This window comes from Rattus norvegicus, chromosome 11 (genome assembly GCF_021556685.1).
Source record: "Rattus norvegicus strain SHRSP/BbbUtx chromosome 11, alternate assembly SHRSP_T2T, whole genome shotgun sequence".
In the NCBI taxonomy this organism is placed as follows: domain Eukaryota; kingdom Metazoa; phylum Chordata; class Mammalia; order Rodentia; family Muridae; genus Rattus; species Rattus norvegicus.
Genome location: NC_141544.1, coordinates 91,059,778 through 91,086,274, shown reverse-complemented (window position 1 = coordinate 91,086,274; position 26,497 = coordinate 91,059,778). Strand labels below are relative to the sequence as shown.

At 46.3% G+C, this 26,497-nt stretch overlaps 2 protein-coding genes across 3 annotated transcripts in view; one reads left to right on the top strand and one right to left on the bottom strand.

Moving 5' to 3' along the window:
• The first annotated feature begins 306 nt into the window (after positions 1–306).
• Rtp1 (receptor (chemosensory) transporter protein 1) lies at positions 307–2,823 on the top strand. The gene is made up of 2 exons (NM_001105870.1): positions 307–596; positions 2,289–2,823. The coding sequence occupies exons 1-2, from the start codon at positions 325–327 to the stop codon at positions 2,806–2,808; spliced, it is 792 nt and encodes a 263-aa protein (NP_001099340.1). The 5' UTR covers positions 307–324; the 3' UTR covers positions 2,809–2,823.
• Positions 2,824–20,558: 17,735 nt separating this feature from the next.
• Positions 20,559–26,497, bottom strand: part of Masp1 (MBL associated serine protease 1) — a 70,352-nt gene continuing 64,413 nt past the window's right edge. The window contains exons 14-17 of one of the 2 annotated variants that reach the window (XM_087576853.1): positions 26,247–26,314; positions 24,247–24,346; positions 23,468–23,646; positions 20,559–22,444 (exon numbers count right to left, since the gene is read on the bottom strand). In XM_087576853.1, the coding sequence (XP_087432979.1) occupies positions 22,331–22,444; positions 23,468–23,646; positions 24,247–24,346; positions 26,247–26,314 (461 nt within the window). In that variant the 3' untranslated portion in view covers positions 20,559–22,330. 2 annotated transcript variants of the gene reach the window in all.

The following is a 26,497-nucleotide window of genomic DNA, read 5'->3' as shown; positions in this document are numbered from 1 at the left end:
TACCATAGCAGCCAGGTGCTGATGATGCCTCCAGGGGACATCAAGGTAAAATTGAGCCAGCTCTCAAGTCCTTACTTCTCCATGCTCTTACAGGCCAAGGTGAGATGGTCTGAAGTCTAGCTGTTTGTCAGGCCCCCAACCTATCTTGGATCATTTAGACTCATAAACCTTGCTTCTGTAGAGTGCAATCAGGGCTCTGAAGTACCCTTCCAGAGACTCTCCTCCCCAGGTTGTATCTCCTGGCACCTTGCCTGGTTGCCTTGGAAACAGGTTCCACTGCGGACAAAGGAGGGAGCTGGGTCCTGCTTCCTCCTGGTCCTGCCGATGAGGATTTTTAGACCGTGGAGACTGCGTTGCCCTGCCCTGCACTTACCCTCTTTCCCTACATTCTCTATAAAGTGGAGTTTGCCTTCTCTTCCCACTGACGAAGACATGTGTAAGAGTGTGACCACAGGTGAGTGGAAGAAGGTGTTCTATGAGAAGATGGAGGAGGTGAAGCCAGCGGACAGCTGGGACTTCATCATAGACCCCAATCTCAAGCACAATGTGTTGGCTCCAGGCTGGAAGCAGTACCTGGAACTTCATGCCTCAGGCAGGTGAGTACCCTGGAACTAAGGAGCCTATAGGCAGCCTGTGGAACCCTACCTAGCCCTGGGGCATCTTCTAAGGGGAAAGGACACGCAGAACCCATGTTTCCTTAAGTTTCACTGTTAGTCCAGTGTAAACTAGAAGACAGGTAGCCCCTCAAAGGGAGCCGGGGCACTCAGTTTGAATCTAGGTTTTCTGCTGATTGCCGTAGAACTTTTTCTTCTTGTGGCTTCTCCACTTGGCAAATAAAGAGGTAGATTACATTTATTAGTGTCTGACTCTGACAGCTTACACACTTTAGATTTTAATAATGTCTTTAAAAGTAGCTGTGACCTGAGAGAAGAGAGGCTTAGGTTCACCAGAGGACAAGGGATCTGTGCTCTTGTACTGGGGGAAGCTCAGTTTACATCTGGTTAATTCAGCTCCATTTGGTTTCAAGCAGTGAACACACGAATTGTACTAGAAACAGACTCTTCTGTTGGCTCTGCGATGTTGGGGCAATCCTCTCCTGCCTTTGGACTATGCTCTCCCCACTTGCTGAATGAAGGGTTAGCCTAGAGCTTCCCCTTGTACTCCAGGGATGAGTGACAGTGAGATCATCTATTGGGCCCCTTCCAGGTTCAGCTCTGTACCCCAATTTTAGAAGGCTCCCAGGTGATTTGTAGCTACAGAGATACTCAAGAATAGCTACCTTCTAGCCCGTGGGCACAGTTGATGGGTCTTATGTTAAGACTTTACTTTGGGGACTTGAGTGAGGGCAGATAGGTAGTGCAGGCGACTGGGTCAGAAGTGAAGGCCTCCCTTCTTAGCTTGGCTCATTCTCAAGTTGTCTCTGACAGCATTGCTGATTCTGACTCTCACTAGCTGCGTGCACACCAAGGTCTCTTTTGCTGTGTCTTATACACAAATAAGCGATTTTCTGGGGCTTCTCCTGTTCTGATGTTTTTAAATCCAACTGAAGCTGGAATGAGAGAAAGAGCTGTTAAAGATCTGGATAAACCTAAAGGCTAAAATGTGGGGTGCCTTAATCAGACTAAGTTAGGAGGGCGCTGCTTCCTGGAGGTTCTCATGGGGTAGAGTGGGAGGGCTTTGTAGTTGAGACTTGGTTGCTGACTCGTGATCCCCTGCTGGCCTCAGTCAGGGGGAGACTCTGGCCCTTAAGGGAAGGAAAAATCACTTTGGGCTCACATGGCCTCCATTTTCAGGACGTGGGAATGCATTAGCTCTGGACCTGCTCTAATAGCTAATGGTGCTAATAGTTTATTTTCTCCCGATTTAGGCCTAGCCTGTTCAGTGTTGACAAATAGGCTTGTGTATCTCTTAGCCTGCAAAACTCTAATTTGCTACCAGACTTTCACATGGTGTGGGCACCCAGAGCATTTTATAGACGAGGAATGAGTTTGTTAGAGTTGGAATGAGGGGTAAGACCTGAAGGAACCAGGCTGAAGGCAGACACGGACTCTGGAAAGCAACCAGAGAGCAGACCAATACGAGATGCCCTGTGGCAAGTCTGGGAGACTGCTCTTGTCCCTTGGGCACTCACATAGAGCAAGGAGGAAACTAATAGACCCTGGGGACTGTCAGCACACTGCCCTACCTCCAGGCTCTGTTTCTTCCAGCCTCAGCATCTCCTCATTCTTTCCTGGCCTGTTTCCTCCCACCACATGATCCTCTCTTCTTTCTCTTTTCACCACTGGCAGGTTCCACTGTTCCTGGTGCTGGCACACCTGGCAGTCGCCCCACGTAGTTATCCTCTTCCACATGTACTTGGACAAGGCTCAGCGTGCTGGTTCGGTGCGCATGCGCGTGTTCAAGCAGCTGTGCTACGAGTGTGGCACAGCACGGCTGGACGAGTCCAGCATGCTGGAGGAGAACATCGAAAGCCTGGTGGATAACCTCATCACCAGTCTGCGCGAGCAGTGCTACGGCGAGCGTGGTGGCCACTACCGCATCCATGTGGCCAGCAGGCAGGACAACCGGCGACACCGCGGAGAGTTCTGCGAGGCCTGCCAGGAAGGCATTGTGCACTGGAAGCCCAGCGAGAAGCTACTGGAGGAGGAGGCGACCACCTACACCTTCTCCCGTGCTCCCAGCCCCACCAAGCCGCAGGCCGAGACAGGCTCAGGCTGCAACTTCTGCTCCATCCCCTGGTGCTTATTTTGGGCCACGGTCCTGTTGCTCATTATCTACCTGCAATTCTCCTTCCGTAGTTCTGTCTAACATTCCCATGTGGCTAGGAGTGGGGAGTCAGTTGGTGGGAAGGAGTGAAGTAAGACTTGACTTGGGGCCAGTCACATTCTAATGCGATGCGGTTATCGATTTAACGGGAACCCTGATTAATTTATCCATTTTTTCCTATATGTAAAATTAAGAGTATGGGCTGGATGGTTGATTTCTCAAAAGGGTTCCAAAGTCCTTCTAGGTACCTCAGGTATGTTCGATTTGGGAAGTAGACAATGAGTGAGTTGCTTTCTCTTAGTCCAATATCTGCCTCACCCCCAACCTCTGCCTTCTCCCTTGCTGTTATTAGAAGAGAACTACTTTCCATGGTGTTCCATGTAGGGCTTTGGTATGTACACATATAAAAATATATATATATGTATATATATATGTATATATACACACATATATACACACATGCATGGTATATATGTGTACATATATACATACATATGTGTATATTCACACAAACTTATATACACACACACATATATATGTATATATATATTTATATATGCTTAACTGCTTTAAAAAGAAAACAAGCTTGGAAATTATAGGACTGGGCTATCTTAAAGCCAAGGGATTGACTTTGCTCTCTTGGTATTCTCACCCTGTCCTCATCAGCTGTAGCTTTAAAGAACCTCTTTGCCTTCACTCTGAGCCTGCCTCGGGCACACACAGAAGTTTCCCTAAAGGTAGAGAGGTGGGGCCACTGGGCTGCTGGTTCCACTGCACACTGTGTTTCCCAGACTTGAAGCTCCTGGCATCATGTCCTTCAGGTGGATCCCAAGGGCTGCCTGCCTGACAGAAGAGTGGCAGGTGAGGTAGAGCCACAGGGTGAGGCCTCACACTCAGTGCTTGTGAGGTGGTACAATTTAGAGAGGTTTGGAAGACAAAAATCATATAGAATGGCTCCCCGTGGAGAGCCCCGTTGTCGTGGAGAGCTTTCAGGGTTCAGACTGTCAGGTTGCTAATGTCGAGAACAGGGGAACAGGGGCCTGGTTGCCTATGATTTTGCTGAAAGGGTAGCTGACTTTTTTTTACATTGGCTTTCTGGTCAAAGAGGCTTTCTACCTGGACCACAGGAATGGGACATCTTAGCAATAGTGAGTGCATTAAAGGTGCAAATAACTTGTTCGTAGAGAGTGTCCAGAAGCTCACCTTTCTTTCAAAATGGGGAACATTACAGTTTGCAGCCACGGTGGAATCGGAGATGCCCAATAATAGAGGGTATGGCTGGTGGGGAGAGGCAAAAAGCTGGCATGGGATGCTCCCTAGAGGCCCTAGAGGCCCTCATTCACTGTCTGTGTTAGTGACCAGCTTCCTCTCTCCTCTAGCCATGTCTATAGAAAGTCACACTGTTCGTACTGTGGGAAATAAGAAAGCCACTTACACAAAGACCTTCGGGGTGTCTGTCAGTAGTGCACCTTTGATAGTGACCCTACATGGTCCCTGATCTCTATCAGCCCTTAATGTCCCTTCTCAGTGTCCTGTCTTCTCTCTTACTGAGACTCTGTCCAGCTCCTGCTCTGGTAAGTGTCACCATGACCCTCGCTCTGACAGTAGCAGCTGTGACTTCTTCCTTCACAGTATTAATTTCTTTAGCCAGCCACACATTCTGGCACTGCTCTCTAGGAAGTTCTGATCTGGGTCAATACAGTTAGCACCTTGAGCCAGGTTTAGACTGTCAGAGTCATCTGCTCCCTTCAGGGCTTCTGCCCTACCTGGAGTTTAGGAACCTTGGGGAGCTTTTAAAGCCACAGTAGTGACCCAAACATCCAAGTTAGAACAAGCCTCTGCCCTGCCTCTGCTGCCTGCTATAATACCTCTAAGAGAGGGGCAGCTTCATTTGTCTCCAGTTTATAAATGATACCTGGCAATCTCCTCTGATGAACCTTTCTAGATTCTCCAGAACTCTAGGGCTCAGTTTCTCTCCTCAGTTGCCTTACCTCTCCTTCTGTGCCCTGGGAATACAATCCTCCCTACCCTTTCCCACCACGGAGCTGCTACAATGGCATTACCCTGCTCTTTGGTTTCTATCACTGAGTCTTTCTTGCCTTGCTAGAATACCTACCCATCTGACCCACTAAAATCTCTTAGTTTTGGATGTACTCCGCAATAGAATGTAAATTCCAGCCAGCACAGTCTCTGTATTTATTTCATCTTCACTGAGCACAGAACAAGAGCTCAGTAAGATTTTGTGGAATGACTAAATCAATAGCTAGACTATCTCTAGCCAGATCTTTGTTTCTGTGTACTGTTTGCTCATGGTAATATGTATAGTTTCCCTTTTCAGAGCACTAGCTATTTCCCTAGATCTTGTACCCACAAACTCCAAATAAAATATTTAAACCAAACCACTTAGAGGACAGGGTTGGTTTGTTTAAGATGGTAACATGGATTTAGACGAGCGATGCTGGACTTTCCAGGACCTGGAAGCTAGCGTTCTGTTGTAACTCTGGACTGATTACTCTGGGGGCTTTTAGCTATTCATCTTGTTTCTACCTCAGATGCCCTTTCTTGGACATTAAAACATCTCTAGTTCTTTCCTGGTCCCACCCTGAACCACATGAAGCCTTGTTCTTCACATGTCCTAATGCCAGTTTTCCCAGACTGCTTCTGAGCACCCAGATGACAGGGAGATCATCATTGTTCAAGGCAGCTCATACTGGCTTTGACTAGCTCTGTCCGGTAAAGAAGCCTGCTTCTTTTTGAGCCTCTTTCGAGGGATTTGTGCTTTTCAGTCACCAGTTCACAAGTGGAAGGACCCAGGAAATGCTCCTTCCTTCTCCCAACCCAGGTCTTTCTCAGCACTGCAGTTAGGGCATTCTTTTAATCCCAGTCAGGCTCTGCCATCCCTCCCCACTCTGTAAAAGCCAGAAATGGTGTGGTTCTAATGGTCTTATAACCCTTTTAGCATTTCCCCCCTTCCAAGACTGCACTGGCTTCCGGCTGTTCTTCAAACATGACTGTCTTTCATACATGTTGAAAACCCTCTTTCCTAGGGTCTGTTCTCTATTCCATCTGCCTTGGATATTCTCCAGAAAGGCTCCTGGCTCACCCTCTGACCTCTCTCAAGTCTTTCGTGAGTGTCACCCTTAGTCAGGCCTCCTTTGACATGCTATTTGATGCCATAACCTGCATTGGCGTCTCACTCTCCATTCATGATCTGCTTGCCTGTACATTTTGCTTTTTAGACATTTATTTATTTACTTTATGTTTATGAGTACACTGTGGCTGTCTTCAGACACACCAGAAGAGGGTATCGGATCCCATGACAGCTGGTTGTGAGCCACCATGTGGTTGGCTGGGACTTGAACTCATTTGAAGTATGGTGGCCAAGCTTTTCCATTATCTCTGATCTCTTTGGCTGAGCATAACTCCATGGAGGGTCAATTCACTCTAGGCAATGGCATCCTGAGACAATGGGTGCTGAAGAGATCTTCAAACAAGGTTTGTGTTCTTTCTCTAAGTTTCTTGGGGGTAAAAAATTCTAGTTTCTGATTTTTTCAAGCCCTGATCATGTCATGCTTCTTTATGAATTGGGTCCAGCTAGCACTCTGACTTCTGTCTTCAGGGGTAATTTGTCCCATATGAGATATAGTGCTAATGATGTTAAGGAGGTCTCTCTTTGTCTCTCAGCTGAGGAACATGTGAACAGACAGAGAGTGATCGGTATCTCAGTGACATTTAAAGGAATTTTTAAAAACTTGAAAAAGAGTTTATTTATTCCAGTGGTGGCCCCCATCATGATTTTAAGAGGTCTTTTATTCACATGCTGAGCACTGTGACTGTGTGTGTGACTGTGTGTGACTGTGTGTGACTGTGTGTGTATGTGTGTGTGTGTGTGTGTGTGTGTGTGCACGCACATACTTTCTGAATACATTCCCCTTTATCCCTATCCTTAGATCAGCTGCTCTGTGCGTTTTGATTAAGAGACTCTGACATGGGCACCAGGCTTATCCCCTGTGGAATGCTATGTGACATCTCTAAGAATGGGATGCAGCAAGGAGCTTTTGATGGGGACAGAGTTTCAGTGTGGGATCATTAAAAAGTTCTAGGAATAGCTAGTGATGGGGATTCCATAGGAATGTCGATGCACGTACCACCGCTAAATGGTACAACAGAAAGTAGTCAGGATGATAGACTTTATAGCCTTCCAGAAAGGAAAACAAACTTGCAATCCATGTGAATATGTTGGCTCTGAGAGTATGGAACTGTCACATGGAGATGCAGCGCAAGAGAAACGCCAGCGTACGAGTCATATGGGCTTCAAGACACAGCTTTTCCTAAGTCAACGGAGGCCTCAGAAGAGATGAGACGGTCCAGAAGATGTGGACAAATGAGAGAAGGGGGAAAGAAGGAAACTTGAGATGGGACCCTGAAGAATACCAACTCAAGAGGGGACCCTGCACAGCACCCACTAGAGAAGGGACCCTACAGACTACCCATTCAAGGGGGACTCTGCACAGCACCCACTCAAGAGGGGACTCTGCACAGCACCTACTCAAGAGGGGACTCTGCACAGCACCCACTCAAGAGGGGACCCTGCACAGCACCCACTCAAGAGGGGACCCTGCACAGCACCCACTCAAGAGGGTACCCTGCACAGCACCCACTAGAGAAGGGACCCTACAGACTACCCATTCAAGGGGGACTCTGCACAGCACCCACTCAAGAGGAGACCCTGCATAGCACCCACACAAGAGGGGACCCTGCACAGCACCCATTAAAGAAGGGACCCTACAGACTACCCATTCAAGGGTCCCTGCACAGCACCCACACACAGAAATCAGGGAGAAGCAGGAACCCTACAGAGAGGAAGGAAAGAGGAAACAGAAATGATAATGTGAATCAAGAACCATGTAGCCTTGAAACTAAGCTGAGATCAGGTTGGTCATTAGTGCTGAACTCTTTGGTGTGGAGTTACAGAAACAAGGTTTAAAAGAATACGTGTGTGTAAGATATCTGCTGGCGAACCAGGCGAGAGCTGCTCACTAGAGCTGTGGAGGTATAAGTTTCACATTCATGAAACATTTGGTCCTAAACGGAAGAAGAGACTGCATCTGGGAGGGTAGCATAGGCCAGTGAAGGAAATGAGAGAACACCGAGGACTCAAAGCCCAGGGCCCACGCACAGACCACATTTTTGTATGTTCTCTGAAGGACAGTGCCTTGCTTCTCATGTGTGTCCTGAATAACATTTCTGTGTACAAATACATGCTTGAATCCTTCCTTTAATCATTTTGGTTATTTCCATTGCTAAAAATGGAGCATCTGGTGCTGGCAGGATGGCTCAGTGGGTAAATGTGCCTGCCCCCTGAGTTTGATCGCCAGTACTTACACGAGAGAGAGAGAGAGAGAGAGAGAGAGAGAGAGAGAGAGAGAGAGAGAGAGAACACTAGAGCTGACTCTTGTAAATTGATCTTTGACCTGTGCTGGCTAGTTGATTATTATTATTATTATTATTATTATTTATTTATTTATTTATCAACTTGATACAAGTTAGTGTCATCTGGGAAGAGGAAACCTCAATTGAGAAAATGCAGATTGGCCTGTAGGTAAGTACAGGGGGCATTTCCTTGATTAACAATAGTGTGGGAAGGCCAGCCCAGTGGCTGGTGGTTCTGAATTATACAAGAAAGCACACCCAGTGAGCCATGGGGTGCAAGCCAGGAAGAAACATTCCTCTATGGTCTCTGCTACAGTTCCGGCTTCCAAGCTTCCTGCTTGAGTTCTTTTCCTGACTTCCCTCAGGGATGAACTGTGAGTTGGGATGTGTAAGCCAAATAAACCTCGGAGTTGCTTTTGGTCACGATGTTTACTGCAGCTGTAGAAAGAAAACTAGGATGGACCTCCATATATGTACTGTGACACGTGCTTGTGCCTTCACACACATCCACACACACACACTGAATAAGCAAACAAACAAATAAAGTAATAAAGTCAGCATTTGGAAAAATAGCTCTACCGGTCTTTGCAGACTGACTTTGGGCCACAGAAGTTTTCCACTCACTGAGCATGTGAGACGTAAAAGCTGGGGTCTCCCCGAGTCCTCTCTGAGCACCCCTGACCTGAGCTTGTGGCCTTTCGAGTCCTTCACACGCACAGTTGCTGCCGAATCCCTTCATGTGGCAGCGTGTCTAAGTCAGGGTTGTTCCGTTTGATAATTCCATCCGTAATATCTTGCCCCGAGAATCAGTGGTTCTATAGTCTCTCTTCAGCCTTCCAGGGTGGCACTCCTGCTAAGACCCTAGCAAGACCAGGGCAGCTCCCAGACTGATTAGAACACTGCACATAAAGTGCTTGCTTTGTTCTCACAGTCCATTCCACTCCCTCTGGGAGAGGGGTGAGCTGAGGTGAGAAAAAACATGTTTCCTCCGGCTTCATAGGTTTGCCGATATTTGACTGATCTCAGCATGACGATAAGGTTACTTTAGTCATCCCACGGTCATTTTGTAATGTTCCTGAGGGGGAGCACACACTTGGAGCTGCCTGGTATTGTTATGCCAGTTTGCTACGATGGCTTCAACTGCTCCTCTTGTTCCTCGACTCAATAGAACAAGTGTTTGCACAGGACAGTACGGATGCTGCCACAAAACCAGACCCTGCACAGGGCAGTAGGGGAGATGCCATGGGACCAGAACCTCTACAGGCTGGTGGGATGCTGCCATGGGTCCAGCTTAGGATGTTGCCATGGGACCAGCCTCTGCACAGGATGGTGAGGATGCTGCCTTGGGACCAGTCTTTCCCCAAGGCAGTGAGGATGCTTCTATGGTCTCATCTATTTCCCTCTCTGCAGGTGAATGCCAACAATCTCTCATAGTTTCTGGTTTACATCTCGTCCTCTCCATTTCTTTCATGTGAGGATAGACTCAGTGTTTCTGATTAGAATGCTTGCTGTCTCCTCTGCTTTGGGTCTCATGGACCCTCTTTATAACTCTAAGGCATTATGTATGATTCTGAAAGGCTATTTAGCTGTGGGGGTCTCTGTAGACAGCATGGCCAACAGAGTGATGTGAGAGACAAGAAGGCAGCTTGCCTCAACGTGACTCGGTAGCTGATGTTGGTTCAAACTCTGAGAGTCTGTTAATTTTGGGCATTTTTAAGCACAGCACAATTTATATTAAAAAAAAGTTTCCTAGTGATAATTAACTCAATCCCATGTGCAAAGCAGAGCTTAGCACTTAACTGCAATGAAACTCTGTAAAGTACGTGGAACAACTTCTATAGACACAGGTTCTATATATTAACTGAGAAAATAAGTTCAAGTTAAGGGAAAGAGATGTGGGGGGAGAGAGATCAGGTGTTGTCTTGCCATATAGACAGAACACAGGTCACCAGGGTATTAACCATGGCTGCTCCCGGCCTTCTGGGTGGAAAACAGGTTTTATATCTCTCCCTTTGGAGAGACAACCCTGCCTGCTTTGCATTCCTGTTTTCCCCATGTTTATCTGTGAGTACAAGGACCTGCATGCCTCCTACATTTAGGAAAGTAAACATTGGCAAAGCCTTGGGTGTGAGAGTTGCAAGACCCATTAAAGAATCGATTGCTTTATTAACCAGACAATAAAATGTCATCAGACTGTAGAAGTGTCTTGTGTCCAAACACGCAAAGAGATGCAGAGCAAGGAGACTGTCTTTTCCTGGAGAGACACACAGACAAACATCTCTTCAGCCCAGAGATGGCACTGAGGGCAGCCGGAAGGAACAGGGCCACCCAAGACTAGCTTAGTGAAGCACTGAGTTTATTGGGGAATTCCTTACGGAAGTGTGAGGGGCAGTTGCAGCTCTGAGAAGCCTGCTGCTCCATGAGGATGAGGACTCACAAATGCTGCGACCCTAGCACTACCTGGAGGCCCTTTGGCATGCCTTCTCCCCAGCACTTACTACTGCTTAACAGCTTGGCAAGGAGCCTTGTGCATCTTGGCAGTTTCAGAAATTTCCTGAAATTTGACAGTTTTGTCTACTTCCCAAGTTTGTACGTTTCATTTCTTTCCCGAGTTTCATGGGGCCTCAACTCCTAGAGAAAATGTTGGAGTTAGGTCAAAACCACTATCCACCAGAGTCCAACCCTTACCTACAGCTTTAGTCTGGACCTTTCCTAGGACTCTTCCTGCCATAGGAGATGCTTCTGATTTTCTTATTCAACCCTCATCTGTCTCCCCTGTTGTCCCCTGTACTTGTGACAGATAAGGAATTTCAGACTTGCTTGTGGAATGTTTGTCTCTGTAGAATTCTCCAGGTTGGTTCCACATGCCACACACCACATGATGAACTTGTTAGATGTACTCAAAGTGTTATAAATAAACTCCTCAGGGGACATTCCAGAAACATGGCCCTTTTCCCACTGGAGTGTTGGAGCACACAGAGTTTGGTGCTGTCAGTCAGAGGAGACCTGCAGGCACCACACGCAGCTCTAGAGACTGGGATCCTTAAGGTTCGGTCAGCAAGAAGTAATACTTGGTTGCATCCTGAAACCCACTGAGGGACAGGGCACTAGCCTTCTGGAGAACTCCCCTAAAGTCTTGAGAACCAAGAAACTTAACAGAAGGAAAATTAAGGCACCTGTAAAATAAATCAAAGATACCGGACTCATATCATATAGTTGAAGATCCAGACTGTAGACAGATTAAGAGTCTGACCAGCACAGTGCACCAAGGGTTCACAGAAGGTCAGGAAACACACAGGGCTGGGAATCACTTGAGGGCTAATCCTGCCTCTTACCAGTCAGTACCTGAGTACGTTGAGCTCATCCCTCCTTCCATCAAAATGAGGATAATGTTATATCATTCAGTATTGCTCGGGGCCATGCCTGCCAAGTGGCACATGGCGTACTAAATGGTCGTGCCCTTTCCCCCTTCAATTAAACTCCTCTCCTTTGAGCCCCGACAGACTCTGCCATGTGACTTCAGATAAATGCTGCTATCAATGCTTATGAAAAAAGAAAGTGATGGGGATTGATCTCCCAGCCCAGGTTTGGACCGGTGGTTTGGCTTCTTGACTTTCTATTTCACAACCATGACTTTGCTTTTCCAGAAGCATGGTGACCATACTTCATTCTTCAAAGATTGCTATTTTAAAAACTCAAACAGAAAACACCAGTGGTTTTCGGGCTCTATTCCTACTGGCTAGAATACCCCAGGAAGACTTTAATTCTTTTCCAAGTCTCATTCTGACTCTCTGTAAGACTCCCAACCAAGGAATTTCCTTTGGAGTCATTTCTGGTATTGTTTGTGTCCTAGCACATGCAGGGAGTAGATGAAAGCTGATTTTATTTTTTTCCCGAGGACCAGGTGGATGTGTGTCTGTGGTACAGAAGTCTCACTGGTCCAGAAGGTAGACACCTTTGCTCTACTTCTGTCTCTCTTTTACCTGTGCTGCTGGCCTCAGCTGACCTGGGTTTTCTCCTGCATAAAATTTCTGGTGTGGGCAATAACTGAAGGGTCCTACACATGTTGACCTTGCTCTGCTCTGTTCAACCATCTGTGTTCTTGGCCATTTCCAGGGGCATCTTGACCCCGACCTTTCCAGTGGCCTATAGAACTGTTACCCCAGGATTCCCTTATGCCTTTGTCAGTTTGGAGTTTGTCCTTCTTATCAGATAAATTCTAGCTTCTTCCTTCACTTTATACTTTTGATGCAAACTTCCATCAACCCAATGCCCCTGCTTCCTCTAAGGATGCGTATTTTGAAAGGCACATCCCTTGGAAGGTTTGGCCTCATGCAAAGACTTGGGTGGTGCTGGAGTTTCAGCTTGTGTTCTGTCCTCTCATTTCTTTTTTTTTTTTTTTTAGCTCACTAAAAACAATTTAGAATTTTATACTCAAGAACTTTATTTATGTCATTTCCACCCCACTCTTGTCCCCAACTCCTGCCATGTCTTCACTCCTATTCAAATTTTCTCTCTCTTTTTCAATTACAGTCACACACATATGGATATATAAAGGTAGCTTGATGAGTTCATTTAATGTGGCTCATATGCACTCATGTTTAGGACTGACCACTTATGAACAGATACTGTACTAACTAGAGAAGCCATTGACTTCCTATAACTCTTCCTGTAGGGGAAGGACCTTCTGAGATTTCCTACATCTATGTTGTTTGTCTTAGTTAGGGTTTTATTGCTGCGAAGAGACACCATGACCACAGCAACTCTTATAAAGGAAAACATTTAATTGGTACTGGACTACAGTTTCAGAGGTTTGGTCCCTTATTGGCACGTTGGGAAACATGGTAGTGTTCAGGCAGACAAAATGATGGAGAAGGAGCTGAGAATTCTACATCTTGATCCAGGCAGCAAAAAGGAGACTGTGTGCTACACTGGGTATAGCTTGAGCATAGGAGCCCTCAAAGCCTGCCCCCCTAGAGTGATACACTTCCTCCAACAAGACCACACCTACTAATGGTGCCACTCCCTGTAGCCAAGAGTTTAAACACATGAGTCTGTGGGGGCCATTTCTATTCAAACCACCACAGTTGCCATGCCTACCAGTGTTGTCATTGCGCAGGCCTTGTTTTGATGACCATATTGCTGAGATTTCACGGTTGCAGCTTCCCTGTCCTACATAGAAGATGCTACCTCACACAGGCATCCTGATCCTCTGTATCTTACAATCTCATTGCCTCTTCTGCAATGGTCCCTGAACCTTAGGTGAGAGATTGTGTTGCAGATGTATCATCCGGGGCTGGGCACCCTATGGTTGCTGTTCTCTACAATTTGACCAGCTGTGAATTTTGGGGATCATCTCTGCTGAAAAAGGAAACTTCTTTGATGAGAGTTGAGAGCTTCACCTGTCTGAAGGAAAAAGATAAATATTTAGAATGAAGTTAGAAAGTATATTAGTTTAGGAAAGTGGCAGTTTTATCTCCTGCCTGGTAAAGACTTTTACTTTGCCCCTCCCCACCCCCCCACAATGGATGTAGAAATACTCTGAGGTGTAATAAGGTGTTTTTTATATGCAGGATTCATTTACTTAACACATGACTATTGAGTATATATTTTAATGAGCTAGACATTGTTCTAGGCATGCATTATGTTACAGAGGACTACCAGACCAAGTAACCCTTGTTGTTGATAGTAGACTAACTAGATAGTAAACAATATTAGATTTATTGTTTGGCATACTAAATAGGCCTTTAAAAAACTATTAGAAGGATAATTAAGTATCATGAATAGGAGAAGAAGATGGAGTTACAAATTCAGGTTGTATAGCTAGGGAGGGTCTCAGTAACAAAGGAACATTCCAAAGAAAAACGATGGAGGCACTGAGAACACAGCTTGTGCCAAGGCCTCGAAACAAGAGCAAACTCAAATGCTCACTGTGATTGGATGGTAAAAGAGCTAGGAGTGGAGGGAGCTCTGAGCAAATAAATCACAGATCACAATCCCAGGTCACTGCTGGCATGATAGACAGGAATCCCCTGGAGTTTAACAATCAGTGTGTACATTATTTTCCTATTGTTGTGATTAAACACCAGGACCAAGGAAACTTACAGAAGAAAGGGTTTATTTGGGGCTTACAGTTCCAGAGGGATGAGGCTGTCACCATCATGACAAGGAAGCAGGGTAGAGGGGTAGCAGAAATCAGGCATGGCAGCAGGAAGATCTAAGAGCTCTCATTTCAAAAGCAAGCAGAAAACAGAGTGAACTTGAGAAGCCCACCCCCCCCCCCCCCCGTGACAAGGTTCTTCCAACTGGGCCACACCTGCTAAATGTTCCCAAGAAGAACCAACTGGTCCCTGGCAGGGGCTGTGTTGATGTCTGTGGCCCAAGTTACCACTCAAGGCCAGGTAGATGTCTATTGCCTGTGCTGCTGCCTGTAGTCATGTTGATGTGAATGGCCTGTGTTGCTACCTGAGGCAATGTTGATGTCTGTGGTCAATCTTACAGTTTCAGATGTGTGAATGCCCAGTGGTGCTCCCTCTAGAGGCAATGCTGATGCCCATGGTCCATATGTGTTACCACTGAAGAGCATGTGCATGTTCATGATTTGCGCTCCCACAGGAGGCCGTGTTGATGTTCATGGGCCTGGCTGCCTTTGGGCACCATATTGGTCCCCATGGCCCATGTTGTTCCAGAGGCCATGTTAATGTCTGTGTCCTGTGCTGCCCCCAAGGGCTAGGATTGTATCCACGGCCCATGCTGTGGTAGAGGGCAGTGTTGATGTCCACAGTAGGTACGATCATCAGAGACCATGCTGAGGTCTGTAGCACATGTTTATGCCTGTGGTCTGTGCTGTCACCAGAAATCATGTAGAAATCCACGATCCATGAACCAGCTGGCTGTAGAGGGCAAGGGAACTTCTTTTGCAGAGGCACTAGATGCTGTACACTCAAGCATGAGAAAGAGAAACATGGAAAGTTTTTCTGTGAACCCCTACTCCTCCCACCCCCCCTAAAAGTAGCAGGCTAGACAGGAAGCCATTGAAGAGAACTATTACAATGTGTGATAAGGATGTTGAGGTGATGCTCTCCACAGTGGATGGCTTCTGGTGGGGGTGGGTATAGGCTCAGTTTTCATTAAGGGTCTGGCCACTGGGAGTTTGACCATATTTCAGTGAGTATACGGGCAACACAGATTGGACTCTTTGTTCTTTTTCTTTTTAGGGAAGGAGGGGTGGTTACAAGGTGGGGAGCAGACCTGAGAGGACTGAGGTTGGGATGCATTAGGTGAAATTACCAAATAATCAATAAAAATATTGTGTTGGAAAAAGAAAAAAGAAACGGCAAGGTATAGGTAGTAGATCAGAGCTGGCACAGGGCTCTAGGCCTTCACTGTCAGCAGCAGCGCTCTCTGCCCTGGCATAGCCCACCTCCCCTCATGGCACCACCTCGATGCTTGGCTTGGGACCCTGTCGGGATTCCTCACACAGAGCACTATTTCATCACATCTGAGCAGGACATGGACTTGCGTCTATTTTTTTTCCCCAGTGTGTTTGAAGTATTTCATAATTTCAAAATGTACTGAAATAAAAAATGACTTAGTGGGAGGCCTAGACTGCCAATTAGGAATTGAGCACACAAGGTCACACAAAGACAGGAATGTGGAGTTGTTTAAAGGAACAAATTCAGTTGTCATGGGTCCTATTGGCAGGCCTTGGGCATGTATGGCATTTAATAGACATGGATTAAGTAAGCTGCATGGTTGTAGGAATTGGGAAAGATAATGTCACCTGATAAATAACCCAAGGGAAGATAAAAGTCCCCATTGTCTAACTGGGTCAGCAGCTTCAGAGACCTTGAACCTGGGCTGAGTCTGTATGGAGCCTGAGGACTCCAGGGGCTCACTCTGATTGGTGCTGGATTATCACTATAGACTGGAAGATCATAACTCTGCATCAGCTAGCTTCATGTTACTGTAACAAAGTATATGATACAGGATACTTAAGAAAAGAAAGGCCTGGGGTTGGGGATTTAGCTCAGTGGTAGAGTGCTTGCTTAGCAAGCACAAGGCCCTGGGTTTGATCCTCAGCTCCGGGAAAAACAAAGACAAAATAAGAAAGGAAAGGCTTGTTTTGCTTAAGGTTCTAAAGGCTCAAGGGCATAGTGGTTCCTTTGACCCAGTTCTCACAAGGCAGTGGGCGACAACGGTAGAACATGTGTGTTAGAGTGAGTGCAAATATCTTAAATCGGCAAACAGAGAAAAGAGGTGAATGGATCACCATAATCTTTTGAGGCCACGACCACTGACTGAAGCATCTCTCACTAAGCCCTACCTCTTACAAATTCTCCTCCCTCTGAACAATGCTCCCCTGCTATCTCTTTTGTCTGTGTTTTATTGAGTAACCTCAATCCAACTCATAAGCCTGGGACAATCAGGCTCCCACATTCTTCAGAGGCTACATTCTGGCAGAATAGTCTAGAACAGTGGCTCTCAAACGATGTTCATTAGAACCACATGGACATCTTCAGAAACCTCCAGCCACCCCAAGAGCGAGCATGTGAGCAGGGCATTCTACCCACATCTACTCCACAGAGACCCCACTTTTGTAGGGGCTAGCACAGGACTAGCATAAGCAGTGGGGGAAGGGCATTCCTGTTTGTTCTGACCTGTTTGTCACTCAGCATGTGTGCCCTGGGCACCACTTGGACTAGACACACCTTCTCTTTGTCATAACATGCTTTGTCCCCTATTTCTCTGGGGGAAGTCCCTCGGAGCCTCTGTGATCTGCCCTGATGTTGAAACAGCCCTAGCTCTTCTTCCCTGTGATCAGAAGCGCACTGCTGGGAATTGAGCCTGTGCTTTTTGCATCCAAATGACATTTTCTTGATCTCTTTGAGGAAAAAGACCAATGCATACCAGATGCAGGAGAGCACTACAAAGGCCCTGTTTGTCTCCTTGTCTCAGGCTCAGAGTAACCCACCCTTCCTTTCTAGCGTGATGCCAGGAGGCAGAGAAAAACCAGAGACCTGGAAAGCACCATTCCTCTTGGGGTTTGGTCCCTGCTCTGTTTCTACTTTTGCGAATTCTCTCTGAAGTATTCACAGAGGGTGAGATTAGCTAAAGACATCTTCTTTAGGACTGGCCCTAGGTTCTCAGCACTCCAGGTGCCCCAAACTCTCCTTCCTGTGGATTTGGCTTCACCGAGGGACAGTAGGTCTCTTGTCTGATGGTCTGAGGCCATCGTGAATCTGAGTTCATTCTTTACAGTGACACCTCATTTGAAGGATGAAATGATCATGCATCTCCTTGGCTCAGAAAGCTCAAGTCTTTCCTTCCCCCAAACCCAAAGCTTCTAGGGCCGTTCATAACCCCACAGCTCCACAGCCTCCCCAGACGGTGTGCTGTTCTTTCTTCCGTCATGTCTGTCTCTCAGGGGGAACTGCCCCAGCTATTCAGGGACACCATGTCACTCAGCTTCCTTCAGATATCCAGGGCCCTGTCATCTATTGTTCTCCAATATGTTGCTCTCCAGTTTCTGGGGTGGTTTCCTTGCCTTAGTTTCTTACTGTAAAAGAGTTCTGTTTAGGAAACACTACAGCAGAAATAGTAGCAATGACATTGTTACTGAGTCACAGCGAGGTCCTGGATCACAGGCTATAACACCAGGGGATCTTGCCCCATCTTTGTTTCCTATCAGCTGAGTAAATGGAGTCAAAGGCTGAGGCCTGGGAAATAGTGGCTCTCATATTCTTCTGGGAGGGGCATGTTGTATGGACAGGAAAACTCAGAACAGCGATTCTCAGATTGGACGCCTGTTAGAATCTTGAATGGGTCTTCTAAGAAGCAACAGTGTCAGACCTTACACCAGACAGGAGAAGGACCTGGGAGTCTTTGTGTCCTTAAGCCCCCACTTTGACCCCTGTGTGTTACCTCTTCTCAATAGTTGGTGTTCCTGTGTAGGGATTAAGCAAGCCCCAGAGTTCACTGGAAACTGGTTTTTCTACCTGTTTCTTCTACCACCTAGCTGACAGGTCACATAACGTTTCTGTTTTAGAATTGTTTTTCCTTTATAAAGGTTGTGATGATGGCACAGAGAGTTATGGTGTCTCCCACACTAGTCGTATCTGTTTCTGACACACGCGATATCGTTCAGAACAGTGGTTTTGCCCTAGTAAATGAGCCAACAAAGACAGATCGCTCACAATCAAATCCATACTTTGTTTGGATCTCAGTGTTTGCCTCCCCACCCCCACATTTCAGGATCCCACACAAGATGGAGTTTTTTGTGATGTCTCCTAGCTGAGGGTTTCAAACTAAGTGTTTTAAAGTGACAGGCCTTTAAGGTATGGTAAAGCCAGAGGCCTAAAATCAAGGTGTTACCTGTCCCTACCTGTTCCTGTCTTCTGGGATCTTAGTGGCAATCCTGGGCACTCCCCGAATTGTACCTGCAGGATTCCGTAGTGACTGACCTGGAGTTTTCCTCTGTGTGTTTGTGCCTTCTTCTCCTATGAGGATAATGGTTGCTCTTGCTCTAGGATGACCTCTTCTTAATTAATTACATTGATAATGATGCTATTTCAAAATAATTCACATGTGGAAGCACTGTAGTTTAGAGGTGTCAATATCTTGTGAGGGAGTGGGGCACAATACAACCCATTCTAAACTTCTGTGGGCGGTGACATTTTTTAACGACATCCCTGCCCCCCTCCTTTTGATATCCTGAACAGTTTGGGGCCTTATTGGTCAGATACCTTGCAGAAGACTCTTCAGTTGCAATTTGTGGAGAAGAATGGAGAGGTGCAGAGCCCTGTTCGGTCTCGCTGTGGGTGCTTACTGTTGGTATCAACCTTGACTTCCTGCCTGGGGTAGGGTCCATTGCTGTAGGCTCTGTGGAGTAACGATGTTTTCCTCCCACACTGTTCTTTAGCTTCCATGTGTATGGTGGGGGATTGGACCTGATGTCTTGTGCATGTTAGATAAATGCTCTTCCCCTGAGCTGCACCTAGCCACATACCGTGCTTTCTGGAAGAAAACTATTGTGTACTGCTCACTCTCAAGGGATGGACAAGTTTCTTCACAGCAGGCTTGTCTACTCTCACAGTTTCTGTGTTCATTAGACGATTTATTCATAAAGTATGTGCTCGTGATCATTTGTTTTATATTTTGGATTATTCTTCAATACGGCTTTTGTTCTGTGGCTCAGATTGTCCCAGCTTCGTCACTGGGGCTCTTTGCATTGGGTCTTTGCCATTTGGAGGTCCCCACTAGGGAGGATGTTTTTGAATGCTTCCTTAGTTTCAAGCACTCCAGGCTTGTCTGGTGTATTTCATGCCCAAGTTCTAGAACGAACTTCAAAGGGGCCTTGTTTACAGAGGATTATATGATACACCGGAGGTCTGGGCCTTGGCGTGTTTGTAGCTATGCAAGTTTTTGCTTCTAGGGTGCTTCAGTTGGCTTACCGTAAAATGGGGATCAGAGGAGTAATGTTTACCACGGGTTATTGTTGGAGTTCAACTAGAGAATGTGCATGGAAAAGCTTCATCATCAATGAGCTCACTTATGCTAACATTGTCTATGATTACTTCCAAAAGAACTTTTATATTTGGACTAAGTTTACAATTTCTCTGTATTTTCCTTTTCTGCTGACTCGTGGATTTAATAATCTCAAACAAAAGAAGGCAGGCATTTTTTTTTTCAGTTTAATGAATAGACTGAAGTCAACCTTTGCTGCTTCAGAGCTTGTCTCTTGATTTAAAGACCCATTCTAGACTGAGATTCACTGTGCTTCTGCTGTGAGTAACCCTGATTTCCTCTCTCTATAGATCTTGCTTACCTCTTGCATGAAAAACATCTTAGAGGTGATGAGTTTTTTGTTTGTTTGTTTGATGTTTAAGTCATGCCTTTGTAGAATAGATTAACTTATGGCAGAAAGAAGGTACATATTCCAGAATGTTGACTATGCCAGAGTAGACAGACATCAAGCATACAAACTAAAAAACAAAAACAAAAACCCTTTCTTATCTGGATGTGGGTGGTATTTGAGAAATATAATTTATGTGCTGAGGCATCGGCTTTATAGTATCCTGATAATTTGCAGGGACAATGATGTAGCTTGCTTGCTTGCTTTCTTTCTTTCTTTCTTTCTTTCTTTCTTTCTTTCTTTCTTTCTTTCTTTCTTTTTTTGTTTCAGAAAGAATGAATTCATAAAACCAGAGACATGCTTTCAAATCTACAAGTCAACTTTCCCATCAGTTTCTCTCTTTTCATGGTACACTGATCCTAATCGAATAGAACAAATTTTTGAAACATGTAAACAACTTAGCAGACCCATCAGTGCATGAAAAAGTACACAAGCCAAGCAGAGCTCTTTGACTCAATGCAGATGTTTATTGGAACGAATGTGTAGTTTCCCATAAGAACAACAACTTCTTTGACTAATGAATCCCAGGCACGATCATCACTGCTAATACCAGTACTCACGGTGTGAAATCACAGCTCTCATTATACAAATTAACTTCTCGGGAGGTAGATTTCAGTTGCCTGGAAGGCGGGCCTTCTTATGGGCAGCACATTTTAGAGTTGTTTAGGAACTGGCTGGATTCGAAGGTAGTGAGTTGGTTATGAATTTAGACAAGGAAGTCTCCATGGTTATACCATTCTTCCGTGTCTCTAGTTTCAAGTCATCAGTTCTCTTGGACCATAACAGCAACTAGACTTCTGTCTTAGTGTTCTATTGCTGTGAAGAGACACTGTGACCACACAACTCTTACAAAGGAAAGCACTTAGATGGGGTTGGCTCATCCCCTCAGGAGTTTTGTCCATTTTTCCCATGGCAGAGAGCATGGTGATAAGCAGGCAGACATGGTGCTGAAGAAGTGGCCAAGACTCCTACATCTTGACCCACAGGCAGCAGGAAGAGATAGCCTGCCTTGGGCTTTTGAAAACCTCAAAGCCCACTTCCAGGGACACTTATTTTCCACAAGGCCACTCCTACTACAAGGTGACATCTCCTAATCTTTTCAAATAGCAATACTCTCTGGTGAGCAAGCATTCAAATATATGAGCCAATGGGGGCCATTCTTATCCAAATCACCACATCATGTAACTGGTACTTGTGGGACGATGTTCAAGTTCCACGGGACATTTAGTTATTTTTTCAAGATAAAGATTAAGTCATAATTGGAGGAGAATAAATAGGATAAACTGGGCTCAGCCAGAAGTTGGTATCTGCATGGTAATTCCGAGGCATTTAAAGTGCTGAATATTCTGATAAGAATATTTATTTACTCTATTTTAGTTCCTGATGAAGAATTTTGGAAAGAGGCTGGTTTATATGTTGATTCTCATGCTTGAATGCTGGTTTCCTGGAAATATCATAACTGTGGGAGGAGCTGGTAGTATCTGAATGGAAGTGGACTCCCGTTCTTCTTCTAGAAGAGTTTCCTTGGCTTCACTTGTAGAAATGCACACTCTCCGAAGGTCAACTCCCTCTAGACTGATTCTTGGCATTCCCCTTCAAGTTACAGACAACATTAGGCTTTCTTCTATCTCCATGCCTCTTAAAATAGACTTGTCAGGGGTCATCCGCATATCGAAGTCACATGTGTGCCACAGCTCCACTAGGAATATCTTGAAGCCATGACCCGTACACTCCTCACTGCAGCAGGCTGCAGCAGCAGTCAGCATGACCTGGAACAGCAAGCTGTTCAGGAAGTGCTGGCAATGGGCAGGCTACATCAAAATTCTTCATCAGGAACTAAAATAGAGTAGCAGCTTGCTTGAGAAGTATCTGATTCCTGGCTCTGTGCCATCTCTTTGCATAAAAACCAAGCGTATAGAAATAGAGTGCCTTGCTCTGAGGGGTAGAGGGGTGAATTGTTGTCCCTGAGTGTGCAGCCTTGGGCTGAATGCCCACAAGTCCTTATTCCCCACTGTCTTCCTCATTTACCAGAGGTTCTTCTGGACTCTAGCAGCAGCAATGCAGGCCAAGGGGCAAAGTCTTCTATGAAGAACAATTCTCATACACAGAAACTCAGGGCTGGGCTTCTGTTTGTTTGAAAACCTTGTCTTGGATGAGGTCTCTAGAAGCTTCTTCAAAGACAAGTGTTCTCAGGTGGATGAGACAAAGGGGCAGGAATCAGAGAAATGGCAGGCTAAGCTGAGCTAGGATGTGGCGAGGGTGAAGGAGAGCAAGAGAGAGTCCAAGTGCTTGAGGCTGAGCCTGCCAGGGCCTGCCTTGTGCAGCCCATGCCTAGAGGGTGAAAAAGGGGATGGGACTCAGGAAAGCCACTATACTTAGAACAAGGGGAAGATCTTTGGCTGCACTTGGCCTTGGTTATGTCCTTTGGGACATGAGTATGCTGGATCACTGTGGGAATTTCAGGGTCAGGAGAATTTTGACCTTTGAACCTAATGAACATTTCCCTTTTGGATTACTTTGAATCTAACTCATCATAGGGGACGTGACTCCATTGGATTCTAGCGCTAACAAGCACCTTCAAAACAAGAAGAAAAGACTTATAGTGAGGGTCACATGAGAGATGGGGGCAGATGTCTGACTTCACAACCCACCATCCACCCAGCCCCTGCTTGTCTCAGACTCTTACCATTTGGTACTTAGCTCAAGTGCCAAACGACATTGCTGGGTGTGTCACTGGGAATCATGTCATAGGGCTAAGAACTTTATTTAGTTTACGTTTTTATGGGGGATTGGGGCTGGGCTTGGGAGGATGGTATTTGGTGATGAAGCTTAGACTCTAGGGGGCAGATTAAAGCAAGGGCTGAGGGTGAGTGGAGAGGTGGCACTAGTCTTCCCTAAAACCCAACCAAGAGTTTATAAGGGACCTCTACCTGCCTCATGGGCACAGATGTCTTTTGCTAAGTCACAGTTTTGGAACACGTAGTTTAGGTCAAACACCAGACTAAGTACTACATTATTATTAACTTTCTCCTCAGCATGCTTTTGTGAGGTAGATAAGGTCTGGGCCTTGCTTCTCATTGTTGAAGAATAGGCTCAAAGAGGCAGTCAGCTGTCTGTCATTATGAAAATCTTAAGTGATGGATCCTGGATCCAGCCTTCTGCTCTGACCCCACTATGCTACTCTGCCTCTATAAAGAGCGAGGAAAGGGGGACTCAATGAATTCCAGTATCACCCAGGAATGGACAGGGAAGACCGAGGACCCGGGGAGGAAAGGTTGCTTGCATTTGCTGATCTTCTGTTGGTGATTGACCATACAGTAGGTGCTGGGCTGGGATTCAAACTCAGTTCCTCACCCCAGTGACCCTCTGGATCCAATCCTTGTTGGGATAGATATAAGAATAAACTCCATAGCGATCTTTCTTCCCGCAATCTTCACCCCAGGACACCACGCCCACCAGGTACCATTGGTCTCTCTCTGCATCTTTGGTCACCATGGGGCCTCCAGAGTCGCCAGCACAGGCGTCTTTTCCCCCTAGATAAAAGGGAAATAGATAAAATAGAAAGCCCCTTTCCCAGAGCAAACCTGTGTCTGAACTTGTAGTTCAGACAATCGACCACTGGAGGGTGCAGCAGACCATTGGATCTAAACTCGTGCTCTGTAGATCAGGCAAGATGATTCCAGTAAGTGTGGGTTCAGGAAGGGATGCCAAAAGTTCTGTTTTTCCCCCATCTCTTCCCACTCTCCCACCCTCCCTCCTTCTCCCTCTCCCTCTCCCACCCTCCCTCTCCCACCCTCCCTCTTTCTCCCTCTCCCTCTCCCTCTCCCACCCTCCCTCTCCCTCTCCCACCCTCCCTCTCCCTCTCCCACCCTCCCTCTCCCTCTCCCACCCTCCCTCTCCCTCTCCCTCTCCCTCTCCCTCTCCCTCTCCCTCTCCCTCTCCCTCTCCCTCTCCCTCTCCCTCTCCCTCTCCCTCTCCCCTCCCCCTCCCCCTCCCCCTCCCCCTCCCTCTCCCTCTCCCTCTCCCTCTCCCTCTCCCTCTCCCTCTCCCTCTCCCTCTCCCTCTCCCTCTTCCTTTTTCTACTCCCTGTTCCAGATTGAAATCCCAAGATGGCTGTTGGGATCTTGTCTTACCTTCCTTTTCTCCAGCACAGATCATGTCCTGGGTCACTTTCTTCCCCAATGGGGTGTAGGCCTCTTGGCAGGTATGGTAGTTTACAATTGGGATTTCAATCTGGAACACAAAGCTGTGGTTGGTTCTCACACCTGGCCAAGGAGCCCTTGCTGTTTTGACAGCTCTGAGAGGGCCTCCAGCTACCTTACTCTTGGTTTCAGGAACTGCTGTGTGGTACAGGTAAAGGCTGAATGGAGAACTGGGGTCACCTGCTACAGCCTCAGCTATAGACTTGCTGTAGTTACAGACCCTGGTCAAGCAGCTTTGCCTGATTGAGATTCACTTAACTTGTCTGTAATGTGGAGACAATACTTGCCTAGCGTATACCAACTTCAAATATGACAGCGTATAGAAAAACCATGTCAGTTTGTATATGTTTCCTCCATCTCTGCTCTGGAACCTGGTGCATATGACTTTAAGAAAGAGAGATCTTACTTAGACCACTGAGACTCTCATACCTTATCTTAAAGACGGACCTCATGGTTTTTTGACAAACTAGTCACAAGTGGTTACTCAAAGGAAATGAACAATCGAGTGCTTTGACAGTGTATAGGCTTAAGTACTATATGCTCGGTATTTCTGAACATAAAGAATATTGTTTTTTGACACATGTGTGGTTTTGCCTGCATGTATGTTGTGTGCCACATGAATACCTGGAACCTGTGGAGGACAGAAGAGGACATTAGGTTCTCTGGAACTGGAGTTACAGACAGCTGTGAGCCAACAGGTGGTACTGGGACTTGAACCTGGGTCCTCTGCAAGAGTAACCATGTCTTTTACAGCTGTCCATGCCAAGTGCTAGGTACTTTGACAGCTTATCACACTTGCTCTGTAGCCAACTCTCATTATTTTCCCTCATTACAAGAACCGAATGGAACCTGTGCCCCAAGCACACTCTGTTGGTTCTTGTTACTATACTCCATGAAGATTCTCCTTGGGCTGGCCTTCCTAGGAAAGTGGAAAAAGGAAGCCAGGTCATGAGGACATGCTGTCAGCATGTGCTGGAGTCCCTGACTAACTACTATTCATCATATGAGTATGGTCCTTTGGGAAGCCATCTTGAACCATCTCCCTTGTATATCCCAGAGCACCTTGCCCCTCTTCATCACCTTCATTGTACCAAAACTACTTCCTGTCTGCCCCCTGTGACTATAAACATAAGAAGCCCAGGAGACAGACCACTCCTTTTGTCCCCTCTTTTCCCTGGCAAATCTTGTAGCTAGTTCACAGGAGACAGCAAGTGACTACTTGGGAGTTCATGGATAAAAACAATGGATGGTTGCTACACGTTCAAATTTTTAAACTGTAATAAAAATATATGCTCAAGGATTTAAATATGCTGAAGGATTTAGAACCCAGGCCCATAATAGAACCCAGGAATGTCAGAGCCAGGCAGTTATTAGAGGAGATTTAGTAAGTTTGATGAGATCTCTAATCCCCTTCACCTAGAATGGTAAAATGACTCTTTCAGGGACTAAGGAAGTTCCTAGAGCCCCAGACTTGGAGCCATGGCTCCTTAGGTCAAGCTCAGGATTCATTTCTGAAATTACAGGGGAGTGGCTTTCAAGTGCAGTGATCGAATCCTCTACTGCAAGGGCTGTGCTTCTTGGAGCCTGGCCTGCTCTCGCTAATTTGGTGCGTAGTCTTCATGCTGCACGGATGAATCCGAGCCTGCTGGGTACCCACACTTGCTGTGTGCCGGGACAATTTCTGTATTCTGAGGTTTTTTTACACACTGCCAGACGCACAGAGTGGTATTTAGAAACTGGAGCCTGTGACCAGTTAAACAAACATATCAAACTTCCTGGGACTTCGAGTCCCATTAAGTTTTGGAGTTGAGTCCCTGTCTTTTATCGCTTCCTTCCTCCAAGCCTCCAAATCCTAGAGCAGGCAGTACCCAGGGAAGAAACCCGACACAGGCCAGGTGATGGTTGTTTGTAGGATGTGAATTAAACCCCACCTCCATCAGGTTCTCTGGAAGCCTCTGTAGGAACTGCTTCCCCCAGCCGCTGACGATGACCATGGTTCCTGGAGGAGACAGTGTGAGGAGAGAGACTGAGGTGAGTGTGCTGAAAATTGCCCTGCCAGCATCATCACCCTCTGCTGGAGGAGAAAGGGCTGAATCCGCTACCTCAGAGAAAGGTAGCAGGCAAGGAGGAAGAGGGCAGGAGAGCTGCTGAGGTTGGGGGGGCATTTGCTCCTGTGATGGGT